At 48.1% G+C, this 15484-nt stretch overlaps 1 protein-coding gene across 3 annotated transcripts in view; it reads left to right on the top strand.

The window, feature by feature from the left end:
• The window catches only part of GAB2 (GRB2 associated binding protein 2), a 98127-nt gene extending 83579 nt beyond the window's left edge, over nt 1-14548 (top strand). The window contains exons 5-11 of one of the 3 annotated variants that reach the window (XR_008238944.1): nt 299-393; nt 1136-1418; nt 2437-2527; nt 4372-4474; nt 5336-5461; nt 7308-9923; nt 9960-14548. Coding sequence is in view for 1 of the 3 variants with exons in the window: in XM_052812667.1 (XP_052668627.1) it covers nt 299-393; nt 1136-1418; nt 2437-2527; nt 4372-4474; nt 5336-5461; nt 7308-7451 (842 nt within the window). In the remaining 2 variants the exon portion in view is untranslated. Of the gene's footprint in view, nt 1-298; nt 394-1135; nt 1419-2436; nt 2528-4371; nt 4475-5335; nt 5462-7307 lie in introns of all 3 variants that reach the window. The other 2 variants (XR_008238945.1, XM_052812667.1) reach the window with 2 other exon arrangements.
• The last annotated feature ends 936 nt before the right edge of the window (nt 14549-15484 follow it).

Raw genomic sequence — 15484 nt, 5'->3', positions numbered from 1 at the left:
CAGTTTTGTCGCCGTGATCTACCTTATCTGACATCTTTACCCCTGGGATTTTGCAGCACTTTGACAGAACCAGGTTAGGTCCGCGTGGCACATGCAGTTGCGTGGACGCATCAGAGAGATGCTAATTGGGAGTGAGCATAGCAGGGAGTCTGTCACGGGCTAAAAACCATGTCTTCCCATCAGCGTCTCAATCATCAGGAATAGATACTGCCCTCCCAGTACCTGGATTTTGTTTTCAAGGGCCCCTTTTACTAGCAGTTGCGTTGGGACACATTGTGCATTTGTGGTTGTGTTGCAGCTTCTTCTTGCGAGACGTACGAATACCCCCAGCACGGGGGAGGCAGCGCTGTGCAGTCAGTCGAGTCAATGAATGATGGGTACAACTCCTACCTGGTGAGTTGGCCTTGGTGTCGGCCACCACACTAAAGGCACCATTTGCACCTTATAGATTCAGAGAGGAGTCGGTTCCAGGTTGGACCTCACAGCCCAGTCCTGCAGAGTTAAGTCCAAAAGGGTTTTATTACTGATTTCAGTTAAAACCATTGTGGCCTGCAGGGTAGAGATGGAGGGACAACCACCTCACCCAGCACCGCATGCAGAGTTTTGCTTTAGGTGCTTCCACAGAGTATGTCTGCCTGGAGCTTTGACCCAAAAAAATCACCCAGGAGTTTGGCTTCTTCCTGAAAGCCTGGGATGCTGCTGAGCTGAATTTTGACGTATTGCCAGAACAGCCTCTTTTGTACACTTTCTAAGACTTCCTGAGCTGGAAATGACATTAAAGCAGCCTTTCATATTGCATTTTAGTCATGGCCAGAGCCCAGGGAAAAAATGACTTTCCAGGTTAAGCATGCTTCTGCAGCTCACTCTGATGATGAGAAGAGGCTCAACTCTGGCCAATTAAGACCTTTCCCTGAACTCAGGATGTTGCAATGTCTTGGAAACAGCTGAGGTAGACCATCTCAGTGCAAACTGATGGCTGAGGACGGGACAGACCATCCCTTCCCTCTGTGCTGACATTTTAGAGCTGGTCCCACCTCAGATGTGTGTTCGGTGATGATGAGATGAAGGGGTTTGTAGCGGGATGGGGTTGAGTAGTGTCTGATCCTCACAGCACGTCCTCCCACTTGTCCCCCAGCAAGCCAAGGCAGTGGTGGCCCGCTCCCACAGCACCGACTCCGAGGACAACTATGTCCCCATGAACCCCGGTTCCTCACCCTTGATCCACACCGAGAAAGCCAACGACAATGCCCAAAATCTCTACATCCCCATGAGCCCTGGGCCGCATCACTTTGACCTGGTGGGGTTGTCCTCGGCCACCCTCCCCGTGCATAAAGGAGGAGCCATGGCACAGTGCCACAGACGGTTGAGTGAGATCCAGCCCCCACCAGTGAACCGCAACCTCAAACCCGACCGGAAAGGTAAGAATGGTTGTTTGTGGGCAAATCTTTCCAGGAACCCTTCCGTTCTTGTAATACTTCAGACTACATCTGTCATATTGTGCACACGCAGTAGAATCCTATGTGGAGTGTGCTTTGCTATGGCCAGCACAGTCAGACCCTTCAGATCTTCCCTATCCCCTTCCTCTTTCAGGACGACTATGGTGCAAATGCAGCTTTCATGGTGCTTGAAGAGCCCATCTCAAGCCCTTCCTGGTCTTTACAGGAGATGCATGTCACAGGCAGGATCTCACTCCCTTTGCCTGCACCCCTCCTTACGCTCCACCCCAAAATCTCTGTGTTGTATTCAGATGACCCAAATTTCTCCTACTGTTTCCTACTGGCTGGCTCGAGGCAGTTCTTCCCTCAGGGCTTTGACTGCATCCTCCAAATCCCTCCCCAAACCATTGCCTGACAGGTCACCAAGGAGATGCTGAGAAGGAGGGCTTCCACCATTAGGGTCTCAACACCTAGCCCCATCAACACACTAGGCAAGGGCTAGGACTGGAGTGCAGCGCTCTTCTCTTCCACCTAATGAACCATCCGTGATGAGAAGAACTTTCATGTTATCCTGCAGATGTCCTTTCCCATTCCCTGTGGGGAAACGCTCTGGCTGGAGGCAGCTCAAGGCTGATAGAGCCTGGTCTTTTTCCCATCTGGTGGGTTATCACAGCTCCCTAATGAATGGGTTTATTATACTCTGGGGTGTGGAAATTTTTAGCAGATCTCCATTCCATGGGAGGCACATTCCCCTTTTGGGGCCACCCGTCCACTTTAGGGCTGTGGGTCAGAGGTACAAATTCACTGTTTTCCCCCAGTCCTGGCATAAATGAGTGCAGGGATTTTGGTTGGGGGTATTTGTCATCAGCAAGGAGGGCTGGGGGGCTGATTAGCAGAATGGGAAGCAATCAACAATTTGTTGGGGACCCTTTCATGCTGGTCATGGATGCTGAATTGTAGGAACACGCTGCCTCTGAATAAAGGCTTTTCCCCTCCCCAGCAAAGCCATCGCCGCTGGACCTGAGGAACAACACCGTCATCGATGAGCTTCCCTTCAAATCGCCAGTCACGAAATCCTGGTCCAGGCCAACGTGAGTAATGGTTGGGGTATGAATTCTCGCTTTGCTCCAACAGCAGATCTCTGGTCTTGCTCTCACTGGTGTCCACATGTAGCCACACCATCACCTCTGCCATGGATTAAACGTGTCTGGCTGAGTGTAAGCGGGATGTTGACTGCCCTTCTGCCTCCGCTCACTGCAGAGGTTTCTTCTGGCCCACCATCTCTTTTTGTTGAAGGAGCATGTTCCTCATGAGCCATCTTGAATCAAGCTAGAAGTGAGCCCAGACTTTGGATGCAGACCTGAATTTCCCCAAAAGCTGCATGATCCCTTCAGCCCTCATTGTCGTCTTTGTCAATTTTAGAAACAGGAGCTGCAGAGTGGGGTCATGCCATGCAAACATCTGCACTGGGTTGAAAGTCCACCTTGACCAACACACTACCCCCGTCAGGGACCAGCAGGAGCCATCTGGGAAGAGGGGCATTTATGGAGTAATTCTTTCCTAAAATATTCTGCCACACCATGGCAATTTGGGGCTCAAGGATTTCCTTGGTCACATCATGCCCAGACATAGGACCTGGTTCAGATTCTGTTAAAGCAGAGGGGCTTCTCTCTTGGACCCCTCATGAGCTTAGTCAAGTGTTGGAAGAGCCAGAGTCATATTCCCCACATCACAGCTGGTGGCAGGAAGATAAATTTGTTTAGGTCGGGATTTCACATGAAAGCCCAGCATGTGGCCGAGCAGCTAATTAAGATCCTTTGAAGACATTTCCTATTTCTGGGATCTGACAACTCCTGAGGAGCTGTGGCTCTGACACCGGACCTGTGGTCCACCATGACTCATGACCCAGCTGAGCCACCCCGACTCGGCCACACTAGGGACGCGGGGCATGATTTCACATCCAGCTCTCCCCCAAAAAACCCCGCTGTAGTCTCAAAACGCAGGGTGACACTCGCAGGGTCTGAGCGAGCTGTGTTTTGATTGCCTTGAAAGCAAAGCCTAGCCTGAAGGAAGTCTGCAAAATGAAACTGAAGCACTTCAGAGTAAAGTCTGCCGGCCAAAAATAACAGGATTCACACAATTCCAGTTCTGCTGCTAATTCGTGGTCTGCTGTTGTCCAATAAAAGGCAGAAGCAAAGCTTGGCTGCTATGACTCCTCTAATAAATTGGATTGTGTGGAGACTGACTGCAGGGCATGAGTGCTGTGTGCTGAAATCACTGCACCAGGAAACAGCAAGCGGGGTTTGATTGACAAGACGTCCGACCCCAGAGAAGCTAATGGATTTTTCCCTTATCAGCTAATCATATGACCCTGCCTTTACTGCAGCAACAAAGAGCTTTTTAAGACGCAAGCTTTAATGCCAGACACTGATTGCATTATGTTATTCTGTATAATTAGATTTGGCCAATTGAAAGCAAGACAATGCCTTGGAGGTTTTGTTTTCCAGCAAAAAATTTGGATAGGGCCCTGCACGGGAAACAAATCCTGGAGCTGTGGTGAGGCTGAAGGTGAGAAGCTCCACTGAGGCTGGCCCTGCATCCTCCACAATTAAATACTTCCTGTGAGACAGAAGAGTTCATGGACCCTGATTTACGGAGCTGATAGCAAGAGACTTATGGGTACACAGCAAGCAAGGTGTTATTAATAAGTCCTAGAAAGAAAAAAAACCAAGAAGACTAAACCCAGTGATTTCTGAACCATGGGAAGGTCAAGTTAGGAGAATGTCAATGCCAACAGGTCTTCTTCATGCCCAGTCCCCAGCTGTGAGCATGGTGATGCTTGGAGGCATCAAGTGCTGCCCTTTCCCATCCCTCCTTGGCATTGGACAAGCAGCACCTGCAACCATCACTAACACATTGACCCTTGTCCTTACAGCCAGACCTTCAACGCCGGCTCTTTGCAATACTGTCGCCCTGTCTCCTCCCAGAGCATCACCAGCACTGACTCGGGAGACAGTGAGGAGAACTACGTGGCGATGGTAAGGGCCCCGCAGCTAAGATATATGGTCCTGGCAGGACATATACGTTCCCCAGCTCTGCAAACACATTCCTAGCTCATGACATGGAAGTGCTCAGATAGCACCGTGATGAATGTGGTGTACATCCTTATGTACATCCCTACAGGCACGAAACAGTGCCTTTCGTTCCCAAAATGACACGTCCCATTGGGGTTTTAACTGTCTATGAGAGCAGGAACATATATCACCTACTTTGCCAGGAATTAAGAGGGGATAAAAACGTCTATGGACTGTCACAGTCTATTTTCCTAACAAGTTGATTTTTTTCAGGGCTTTTTTTCCCCTAATAGCTGCTGACATCTTGTTTGCGTGGAGGGCAGGGGCTATCGGAGCAGCAGCAGGGAGTGGCACTGCTTACAGGGAGGGGATTTTGTCTCTCTTTGCAAAGCTGTTGACTTGAAGCATATTTTTGAGGCTGTGTAACTAAGGGGGTAGAGGAAATCTGTGCTCTGCGTAGCGTGGTTGTGATTAGTGAAGATTCCAGAGCTGGTCTGGCCTCACTGAGGTGTGGTTCCTGGGAAATGCTGAAGCCCAGGTCTGATGTCAGGCATGTGAATAAAATCAGCACAAAGGCAGTAGAATGGCTGCGATACATAAAATCAAAGAGCATGAGCTTGAAATATTTGTGAGCACAATATATATAGTCCCCCAGCGGTTCTGCACACCCTGGTCCCAGAGAGGCAGGTGAGCGCATATCCAGGCTGGGACCTCTTGTAAAAGTGCCACCAAGGCATTTCATTGCCAGGTTTGTGTTAATTCCTTTTTTTTTTCCTTCTTCCCATTTTAATCCTCATTATCTCTCCTGTCTCTTCCCTGCATTAGCAAAACCCCATTTCTGCTTCTCCTGTTCCTAGTGGCACCAACAGCCCAGCGCCTAAAAAGAGTTCGGGGAGTGTGGATTATCTGGCCCTGGACTTCCAGCCAAGCTCACCAGGGCCACACAGAAAGGTATGGGGGATTTTATAAACTTCTGATTAAAAGCGATGCATTTTAAAAGTTTTTTTAATGCACATAGGCAACAGCATGGTCCAAAGCCCTGGGCAGGGTTGGTAAGTGGCACAGTAACCTCAGAGGCATGGATTTTCCTGCAGATCCGCTGCTATATTTATTCTAGGTCAGACTCAGTCTCTATTGCATGTCTGCATCCTTGCTGGAAGTGTCACCAGCAGCATGGATGTGCAGGGGTTCAGGGATGCTAATGAGGCCAGAAATTCAGCTGGAGATTGTAGATTTTGTGCTGGACCAGAAATTCAGCTGGAGATTGTATATTCAAAAGCTGTCAGGAGGTATCCCAAGAAGTATCAGATTTTTTTTTTTCCTCCTTCAGAACAACAGGTCCTACAAAACCAGACTTGGGTTTTCCACCTGAGATACTTTCAGGACCTCATTCAGAAAATGCAGGGCACCTGTCTCCTGCCAGTCAGGTGCTTTTAAAGGGTGCCATTTGGGCAGGAAAAATATAAACTGCTTTCAAAAAGTGAAGCTGATGTTTAAAAGCTGAATTATGTTGAGCTGATCAAGCCGTTGCCTGGTGAGAAAGAGCTGTGGGGAGAAAGTGGGTCGGGAATGGGATGCCTCTGACAAGTGTCAAGCGGAAATGTGGAAGGGGAAGCTCCTAAAGACCCAGATGTTGGTGTCTTTTCTCCAGGTTCATACACAGAGGAAACAAACACCATCTTAAAGTGAATCATAGGAAAATAGGGCAAGGGAGGACATCAGGGCATCCCCACATCCAAAGGAAAGCATCTCTCCTGAGGTGAAAGATGAGGCTTAAAAGTCTCATATGATGGAGATTTCACAACCTGCCCAGCAAGGCCACATAGCAAGATGTAGAGGACACCCGGGGTGACAGAGTGGGCTGGGGAAGGACCAAAGGCAGGTCCTACTGGGTGTCGCCCTGAGCAAACTGGGAGGGAGAAGGAGAGACTGGTTCAAGCAAAGCAGCACCTGAGCAAGGAGATGGTGAAGGATAAGGATTGTACAAACCTTTGTGGGAATCACCTGCGAGTTGGCCTCGACTTTCCCAAACACCACCTTATTTCCTAGGCAAAGCATCCCACTGGTTAGGTCCTTTTATTATTTGACAGTTGTTCCTTGATTGTTTCTTTCTTCCCAGCAATATTTCTGCAGGTATTACCAATTTAAATTATATCCCAACCTGGAAAGGTGATTTTAGACCATTAAAAAACATCATCTGGCTCCAGTTGCAAGCAGCTGGGGGTCCTCTGAAATGCTTGTAGAGGCAGACAAGGTTCCAGGACTCAAGAAACTACGGAAAAAAGTATCTCCTTCTTCCTCAACAGGTCTCCAGATGTCTGCAAACATATCTGTTGTTTTGGGGATGAAAATAATCTAGTGCCATAGGTGTGTAGAGTCAGCGCAGCTAAGAGGGATGGAGCTGGGGTTTTTATGTATATCTAGAAGAGTTCCTGATTTCTTTACAAGAAAATGAGCAAAATGCAACACTGAATTTGCACTATCAGCAGTTAGATAACACGTTTGCAACCAAACAGTCATGTCCCAGAGTTGGTGTGAAGGTAGAGACCCAGGCGCTGTTCCTACCCTCCCAATGCACCGCAGCCTCATGCAAGCAAGATGCAGAGCAGACTGAAATCTTTCATCCAAGACCTTTCGGGAGGTTAGAGGGAGGGTGGTGGGCTATGGAGTCTGAAAGAAAGCAGGGGAGGTGCCGGTGGACTTGCAGCACCCATGGTGCTGATGCGGGAAGGAGCGAGAGGGAAGAGCAGAGAACTGATGAGTGACCAGGCGGTGGCCGTGTTTCTCCTCCCCGCAGCCCTCCACCTCCTCGGTCGCCTCGGATGAGAAGGTTGATTACGTGCAAGTGGACAAGGAGAAGACGCAGGCGCTGCAGAGCACCATGCAGGAGTGGACTGACGTGCGGCAGTCCTCGGAGCCCGCCAAGAGCACGAAGCAGTAGAGCCTGGGGCAGGCAGCAAAACAGGCAAATGTCCCAGTGGTTTTCCCTGGCTGAGGCACCGCCAGGCTGCCAGCTCCACTTGGGCTTGATTTCTAAGACTTGTCTATGGAGGGGGTCGTCATTATTTTTTTTTCTTTTAGGACAAAAAGAAACTTAATTTCAGGGGAAGACTTGGCGGATACTGTTTGCCAGTGATAAAGACCAACTATGTTCGGTGGCTAGGTTTGTGCTTTAGCTGCTGGATGCACTATCCAGGAACTTCGACTTAGCAATACCAGGTTTCACCCGACACATCTTTTGCTTACAGCTATTAAAGCCACCTTGTATGTGCTAACACTGCATCATCTCTCCCCGTCTTCTTCCATACCGTACCCCCAAACTGTGCCATGCAGGTTTGCAGCATCTCTCATAGGACATCATTCCCCAGCTCTGATTCCCCACTCCTTATGGTTGCCCTCTTCTCTGCCTCCTCCCAATCCCAAAACTGAGCAAGGACCATTCCTTTTGAAATCACTTTTGTTGTCCCGTCTCTTGTAAATAATATGTTCAAAACCTCTGAGGGCTATGTTCCTCCTGTTGGGACAGCCCCTGTGTTTTTGGTTGTGGTTGTTAATCTTCAGGAGCTTGAAGAGCATCCAGACTGTCCAACTGAGCTGATTTAGAAGCCCAGGACTTGCCCCATCATCCATACACATATATGCCAGCACACGCTCACACACATGCATGCACGCGTGAAACAGCTAAGTTTGTTGGGGTGTGTTCTGCCTGTTGATGCTTTCCAGCATCTCTCAAAGTCAATGGGCTGGAGAGATTGGCTTTGGATGGCAGAATTTAAGCCCTGACCCACTGCCTATCTGAAACCAATTGCCTGTGAATCTGGCCCTAAGAACCAAAATCTGCCCTTTGTGGCACCAAAAGAAGCCCATAGAGTGAGAGTCCTACATCTGTGGCTGTCATGAGAAGTTCTGTGGTTGAGTACGAGGGGCGCAGGGAGGCTCTTGAGACTCTATATCTGGACTGGCACGAGGATGAGTGACAAGGGGGGAGTGGAACGCTGTTGCGAGGACGGGGAGAAGGCGGATGCTGTACTGCAGAGGTTGGTCTTGGGTGAGGAGGTCCAGTGGGGTGTATCTTGGAGGAAAGCAGTAGATTAATTGAAATGTTGGTTGATGGTGAGGCCTTAGGCTTGGGAAGAGGCTGGTCAGGAGAGTCAGGGCAAGGTGTTTCAATATTAGCTTTAATGTAGCATGACGGTTGATTTGTGGTGGGTGCAAAGGGCCGGACTAGATATTTTCCCTCCATCTTCAGCAATGTTTCTTCAACACAGAAATGGGGCTTGTTGACGTTAACGACCCTAGGCTCTAATTATGGGTGGGAATCTGCTGTTGCCCCTTGCCAGCATCCTTGACACATCCAGGCTTTGGGATTGCTCCCCAGGCAGCTGCCGGGTGCAGAGAGCCAAGAAGGAAGAGACCATTTATTCCACAGATAATAATTCATGATCTCATGAAAACAGGAAGGACTAATGATTGCCATGGAGCAGCCTGATTGCCAGACAGCAAGCGCTGACATGAATAAACAGGCTGACTGCAAACCGAGAGCCAAACAAAGGAGACATTAGAAAGATTAGGTAATAATATTTATTAATTAGCTGGAGCTATTCTTTCTTCAAGCTGAATCCATCCCAGCACCACAGGCTGTATGTTCCACCAACACCACCAAGTTGTATTGATTATTGATGCTTAAGCGTTAACACATTTGTTTAATCTTGGTCTGAGTTGGAATAGGCCAGACGTGACCCATATGGGGATAGGATACCAGTCCCTTAAAGGGCTGCATGCTGGTAAAATAAGTCTTGAGCTTCCAACAGCAGTTTATATTTTCTTCTTGCGTGCCATGAAAGGTAAGGATATTAATGGAAAAGCTCTGACAACCCTTTTAAGACATTGAAGTGTTGGCCTTTTACAGGAATAAGGAAGCAAATATCCTGATGCTTATGGTAAAAATAATAATCATCTAGGAGAAAAAAAAAAAAAGACCCCAAAGGGGAAGATCTAGCACAGCCAGATGCTTTCTGAAGGTTGGGGAGTGTGTTACAGCCTGCAAGGGCCTTTGCCTCTTGTTGGGGGCTTGCATGCTTGCATGGTGAGAGAATGAAATGAAGACCAGAGTAGAGTGCTTCGTATTTCTATAGCCCCTTTCATCACTGCATCTTGGGGGAGACTAAACATCGGGCCTGATCCAGAGCTCACTGAAGTGTGCATTCACCTGGCTGGGAGCAAGCTCCCCATCCCCACCAAAAAGCAAATATAACTCAAGTGGAAAGCTGATTTTTTTCCTATTTCATCCTCTGAACTCTTAGGCAGACACAAAGGAAGATGAGGTTGGGGGAGAAGGGTTATGGTGCATGCTGGATGTATTTTCCTGCCAAAACTGTGCTGTTCTCCTCCTCTCACACTAAAACACAGCCATGTCTGGGGTGGATTGCAGCAGCGATTTTGGGAATAGCTCTTTGTACTGCTTTGGGTCTCTCTGAGTAAAACAGTGCAACTATTCTCAAGATGAAACTGAGCGCAGCTCCAGGCTAAAAAAATCTTGAACTGGTCCAAAAGCCTGGAGAGATTAAGTGATAGCCCATGCTCAGATTGAGTCTTTTTCTCCACCTAGGAGATGGGGAGCTCAGCAAGTCTCAAAAGTACCCTGAAAGAGGGCAGACAGCAGCAGTAGTAATTTCTGATCGTGCAGTGGCTTGAGAGACAACACGGTGGGTTGGGATGCATTTTGCTGAGTTGGTGCCCTGTGCTTCTGCGCTGGGACTAAGTGCATCCAGTGCCCACTCCCACATTGAATCCAAAGCGTTAATTAAGATTGGAAAAGCCCTTCATGGCACTGGAGAAACTAGTTCTTTTTCTCCATGTCCCACAAATGTCTGTATTTGTTCATGGGGCAAGCACTGGTATGGGATAGCTCTTTTCCCAGGCTCAGACCCCCTGTTTTGATGATTTGCTTTCATGAGCATCGCCAGTAACAGGCGCTTTGCATTTGGCAGACCAATGACCAAAACAGCCCAAAAGTAGCTATTTTGCAACTGCTGGTTGCTGATCCCTCTCTGCTTTGCAGTGAGGCCTATGTTTTCCCAGAAACATATATTCCTCCATTTTTTCCCTGCTAAGCATCGAGCAAATGGCCCTCCAAACTAAGTAGCAGCCCATAGACTCTATGCATTGCCATATACACATGACTATATCAACCCCTCCTGAAAGCCATTAAGTAATCAATGGCTGCAGTGGAAATAGTCATTCCTGATGGTTGCTGAGCTGATTACAGCAGTCCCTGATGATTAATGTTTGTTCAGTATTTAGTCTTAAACCATACTGAAAAGCAGCTGGTTTAATTACACGGACTGCCAAGAACTTTGTCCTGAAGGCATTGAGTTTATCACATCCACTCTATACTTGGATGCTCAAGTATGACTGACTCTTTTGTTAGAAATAGGTATTTTAGGAAGCTGAGAACACTGCAAATGATTAATTTAATTGCAATTAAAATGGCTTGAGTCTTCACGTCAAAGCCTGCTCTTCAGCTCTACGGTTCCATTTAAGAAAAGGGATATGCTTGCATGTGTGTGTGTGCGCTCATGGAGAAGGGTTGTCCATGGGACAACCATCATGACCTCAATATTTAGTTTTATGAAGTACCAGGGCCATGGCTCAAAGCTCTCCCCGAGCTTTAAAATGACTAAGCTGGTGGTTTTAAAGGCAGAAGTCTCCAAAAGTGTGTATCCCTTGCTGTGAGTGTATGACTGCTGCTCATGGTTGCTTTGTCTGGTGAGATGTGTGAGCTGTCTTGGAGCTGATTTACTCTGAACTGACATTTGAGTGTTTGGTGGAAAATACATTTACAGCTCTAAATGGATGCCAGGCTTAGGCTTAGTCTCAAGTTGGAGAAAGAAAATACGTGCGAGTGCAGATTGTGCCAGGGTAAAGCTGTGTGTCTGGCAGATAGGGCCAAATCTGGAGCCAGAACCAAAAGGTGGCTAAGGCTTGGGCTGACTGGAGGCTAACTGGGATGGATTTGGACCCAGTGCCACCAGCCACTGACAAGGGTTATATACAAGGTAACATGACATTGGGAGGAGAGAAGGCAGGGGAGTTTGCCAGCAAGATTTGAGTCTTGCTTCTCACCATGTGCCCCTTTGGCATGAGTTTCAAGTCAGATATGTAAAGAAGATTTGTGGGTTGTGGAGTGGGGTTTTGCTCAGTAAAAGCCATGCGCTGGTGCGAGGGCAGCTCACACCGCTCTCCAGACTTACCGAGGGCACTTCACTCTTGAAGGGGTCATCCCGCCCTACAACGTGATGCCTCAGCACTCTGGCTTTCAGGGAGCCCTGGTCCATGCACCCAGCTCTGAGCTGGGCAGGAGAAGCCCTACCAGAAATGTGGTGGGGACGCGGACATTCTGGGAGACACCTTGCTCCGGGGCTCCCGTGAGCTGGTCATGGGACGGCAGTGCCATGGCTTCACGGGGTTGTCCCGCGAGGTGCCACCTCCATCCTTGGAGCTTTTCAAGACCAGGCTGGGTCAACCCCATAGGTGACTCTGCTTGGAGCCGGGGGTGGGACTAGAGACATCTCTTCCCTCCAGTTTACCCTGAGACCCTGAGCTGCTGGGGCTGAGCAGAGACTCCTCCATGTGAGGGAAGGGGCCAAAGGTATTGCCTAGAGCCCTATAGCATCTGAAACTGGGCCAGGACCTCTCCTCTGGTCATGAAACCAAGTGGCAATGCACAGCTCAACACCAGGGCCATACCCCCCAGTGAGGGGACCTAATCCACACTGGAGCCATCCCTTACACCTGGGAGAGGGCTGGCTGGCCCAGACCAAGTCATCCAGGACACAGACACACAGTCCAAGCAACTGGGGAGCAGCTTGAACCTGTAAATTTTTTAGGATAGACATCGACCCAGAGCTCTCTGCAGCCCCACACCAGCCCCTACACCCTGGTGTCCCAGTCCCTTGAGCATACTGGGAGGAGTTAGCTCGCTTTGGCCATCCATTGAGCATGGCTCTTTGGGAGGGGTAGAGCCATGCCCAGGTCTTACGTGGTGGTAGACTTTGGTAGGAAGATGTTTAGCTCCCAGGTCCTGTCTGATCTTCCTGGCCTAGGAGGCAAGTAAAAGGATGGTTTTCTCAAGTCATGCTTGCCTTGTGTTGATGTTTTCCCACCTAGTGATGTTGCTGTTCTGTGTAAAAGTTGACACTCGCCCACACTGTGTGGAGGGATGTTGTCTGGTTGAGGTGGGTGCAGTGCAGCTGTGCCTATGGAGAAGCGCTACTTCCCTACTGTAATGGGAAGGGTGAAGAGCAGAGCTTAACCCCAAACCCAGCCAGAGGACACGCATGGCCATCAAAGAGCCATCAAGAAAATCAGCCGGACCAGTCCAGCATCAAATCATAAGGGCCAATAAACCAGTTTAGGGCCCCTGGTGAGTCCGTGTGCCTCTCTTCTCCGCTTGGAAAGCACTAACCTGCCCACATGTACTCAATGGTCTTGCAACTGTTAATGAGAGTCTTGCAGGTAGAGACATGCACCTTTTGGTGATGAATTCTCCTTGGCCTGGAGCAGTTCATTCCTCCATCAGCTTGTCCTTGGTGTCTCATCCTTGTAGTCGCAATTTTATCTCCTTGTTCGCAACTCCTAGAGTTGTACTGTTAATCAGGTTGCTACTTCAGTGGCTGCTCTTGAGAAAAGTTGATATGTAGCAAGGTGTCACCAAACAGCTTTACCCCTGCCAACCCGCGGCCAGCCAGTCCTGGCACATGGTGTCCAAATTTTAACACCAGCCAGCAACATCTGGAGCAGAATCTGGGCCACGGTGGCTCCATCTCTTGAGTTAAAAGAACTTCTCAATGGACTTGCTTCAAATCAGCAGGCTCTTAATTTTGGATGCAGCCCATTGCTAACATATAATGGGTTTGTTTGTAGGCTAGTGGGTTGACTGTATGGGAGAGGTTTACCCCAAGACCAGGAGGTAAGAAACCATCATTTTTATTGTCGTTCTTTGGGTGACACCACACTTTATCTTCAGGTGGGACGAGTGGGCTCATTTGAACTCTGTATCCCTCTTTTTCTCCGGCTTGTAAAATGAAGACTTTTAATACTTATTTCCCAACTTCACAGATGTGTTGTGAGGTGTAATTAATTGACATCTAATAATGCAAAGAGCTGTTTTGAGTCTGCATGCAACGGCCAGGCAGCATGTGGTGCTACCCCGTTGTCATGCCCAGCATCACACATGATGCTGCACATCCCGCTCTGCAAAACTCTTTAAAACCCCCTCATCCTTAACTGCCAAGGTGGAAAAAAAACTTGGCAGGAGTTTCTCCTGAGTGAGGGGGGTGGGGGAAAAGCCATTTGCACAGTTTCAGCATTCTGCTGCCACATTGACCCTGAAAATACCACATTTTGTTCAAGAGCCCTTTGGATGTGGTGGCTGAAGCATGTCGTGGAGAGGGGAAGGGAGCAGGACTCTGGGCTCCACGGGGAGCCTGCTGATGAATCCCGTAGGATTAGGACCAAACCTTTAGAGTAGTTACATCCCACCCAGCCCAGCCCTTGGCGAAGTCAATGGGTCGCCATTGACTTTGGGCATCGTTGCGTGGGAACGGACCCAGCCAAATTAGGGTAGTTTTCTCCATTCGTTTCTTAACCTGCTGCGAAGTGGGGTCGGAGCCCTGGCTTTGAAGCCGTCGCGTTGGCAGCCAATTCGCAGGGATGTTTTGTGTGTTTCAAAGCCTATGACTGTTCTTAAAGAGGAGTTTTGTTTTGGTTTTTTTTTTCCATTTGTAGAAGGAAGGACAAGAGTAATCTGTGGCAAACTGTACAGTACGTGTCTTCTTGTGGTGTCACTGTTTGAATGGTTATTAAGTTTTCAAATCACTGTGGACAGCTAATCACTTAAGTTATTAATTTATTCTTCGGGGTTTTGTTGTTTGTTTTTTTAAAGTAATTTGAAACAGTTATTTATCCTGTAAATCGGTCTTGAGTGAAGCCTAGATAATACTTTTTTTGCTGTTAATAAACATGGTACATCCCTGACATGAAGGTGATCTCATTTTTAAGTACTGTATATGCAGCAGGAAAGCAACGGGAAAATAAAAGAATAATAATAATAAAACGACATCTCTCACTGGTAACTCCCAGCATGGATTCAGAGTGGGGAGAGAAACGGGGAATTAATGAATGGATCAAGTTGAATTACGCAGCACCTTTAAAGCTTTCAGAGCATCTTCCCAGCGTGTCGCCAAGTATGTCCCACAGCTTCAGGTGTCCTGTCTGTGCAATGAGGGTCTTTAGGATGCAGTTAGGGTTTTTCCCGATACCAGAATCCAAACTGTGTGTTTTTCAGCTGCTAAAGTGAATTTCATACTATGTATCTGCTCCAAGGACACACTTTGGTGTGTGCAGGGTGAGGACAAATACTGCCTTCCTTACCCATCAGCAGCTCAGCACCTGCGAGCCCCAGCTCAGGACACCAAATCACTTGTAAAACTTAAGCACAAGAACAAATCTTTTTCCCCAGAGTTAAAAGTTTAATTCCCCTCTTCAAGATACTTATATATACTTTAAAAAAAAAAAGACACCTGGGGAAAGACACCTCCCTAAAGCACAGCCCCCGTAATCCCCATTTTTAGACAAAAGTAGCATCACCTCACATCTGCAGCATATCTGGGATCCCGAACCTGGAGCTGAGGACTGCTGCGGGCTCTCCTCGGCCAGGGGCATGTGTGACACTACAGGCCAAATGACTGTATATACTATAGTGTATACTTTACCGATATACCGTATACAAATATTACCATTATTACTAACACTAATATTAATACAGTATATACTATAATTGGTATGGCATAGATAGTAACATACTATATTAATGCTATACTAGACTTCTGTAAGGCCTTTGATACAGTCCCCCATACATTCTTACCTCTAAATTGGAGATATGGGTTTGATGGATGGACCATTAGATGGATA

The sequence above is a fragment of the Harpia harpyja genome, chromosome 17 (assembly GCF_026419915.1).
Source record: "Harpia harpyja isolate bHarHar1 chromosome 17, bHarHar1 primary haplotype, whole genome shotgun sequence".
NCBI lineage: Eukaryota > Metazoa > Chordata > Aves > Accipitriformes > Accipitridae > Harpia > Harpia harpyja.
This window is presented reverse-complemented; position numbering and strand designations above follow the sequence as displayed.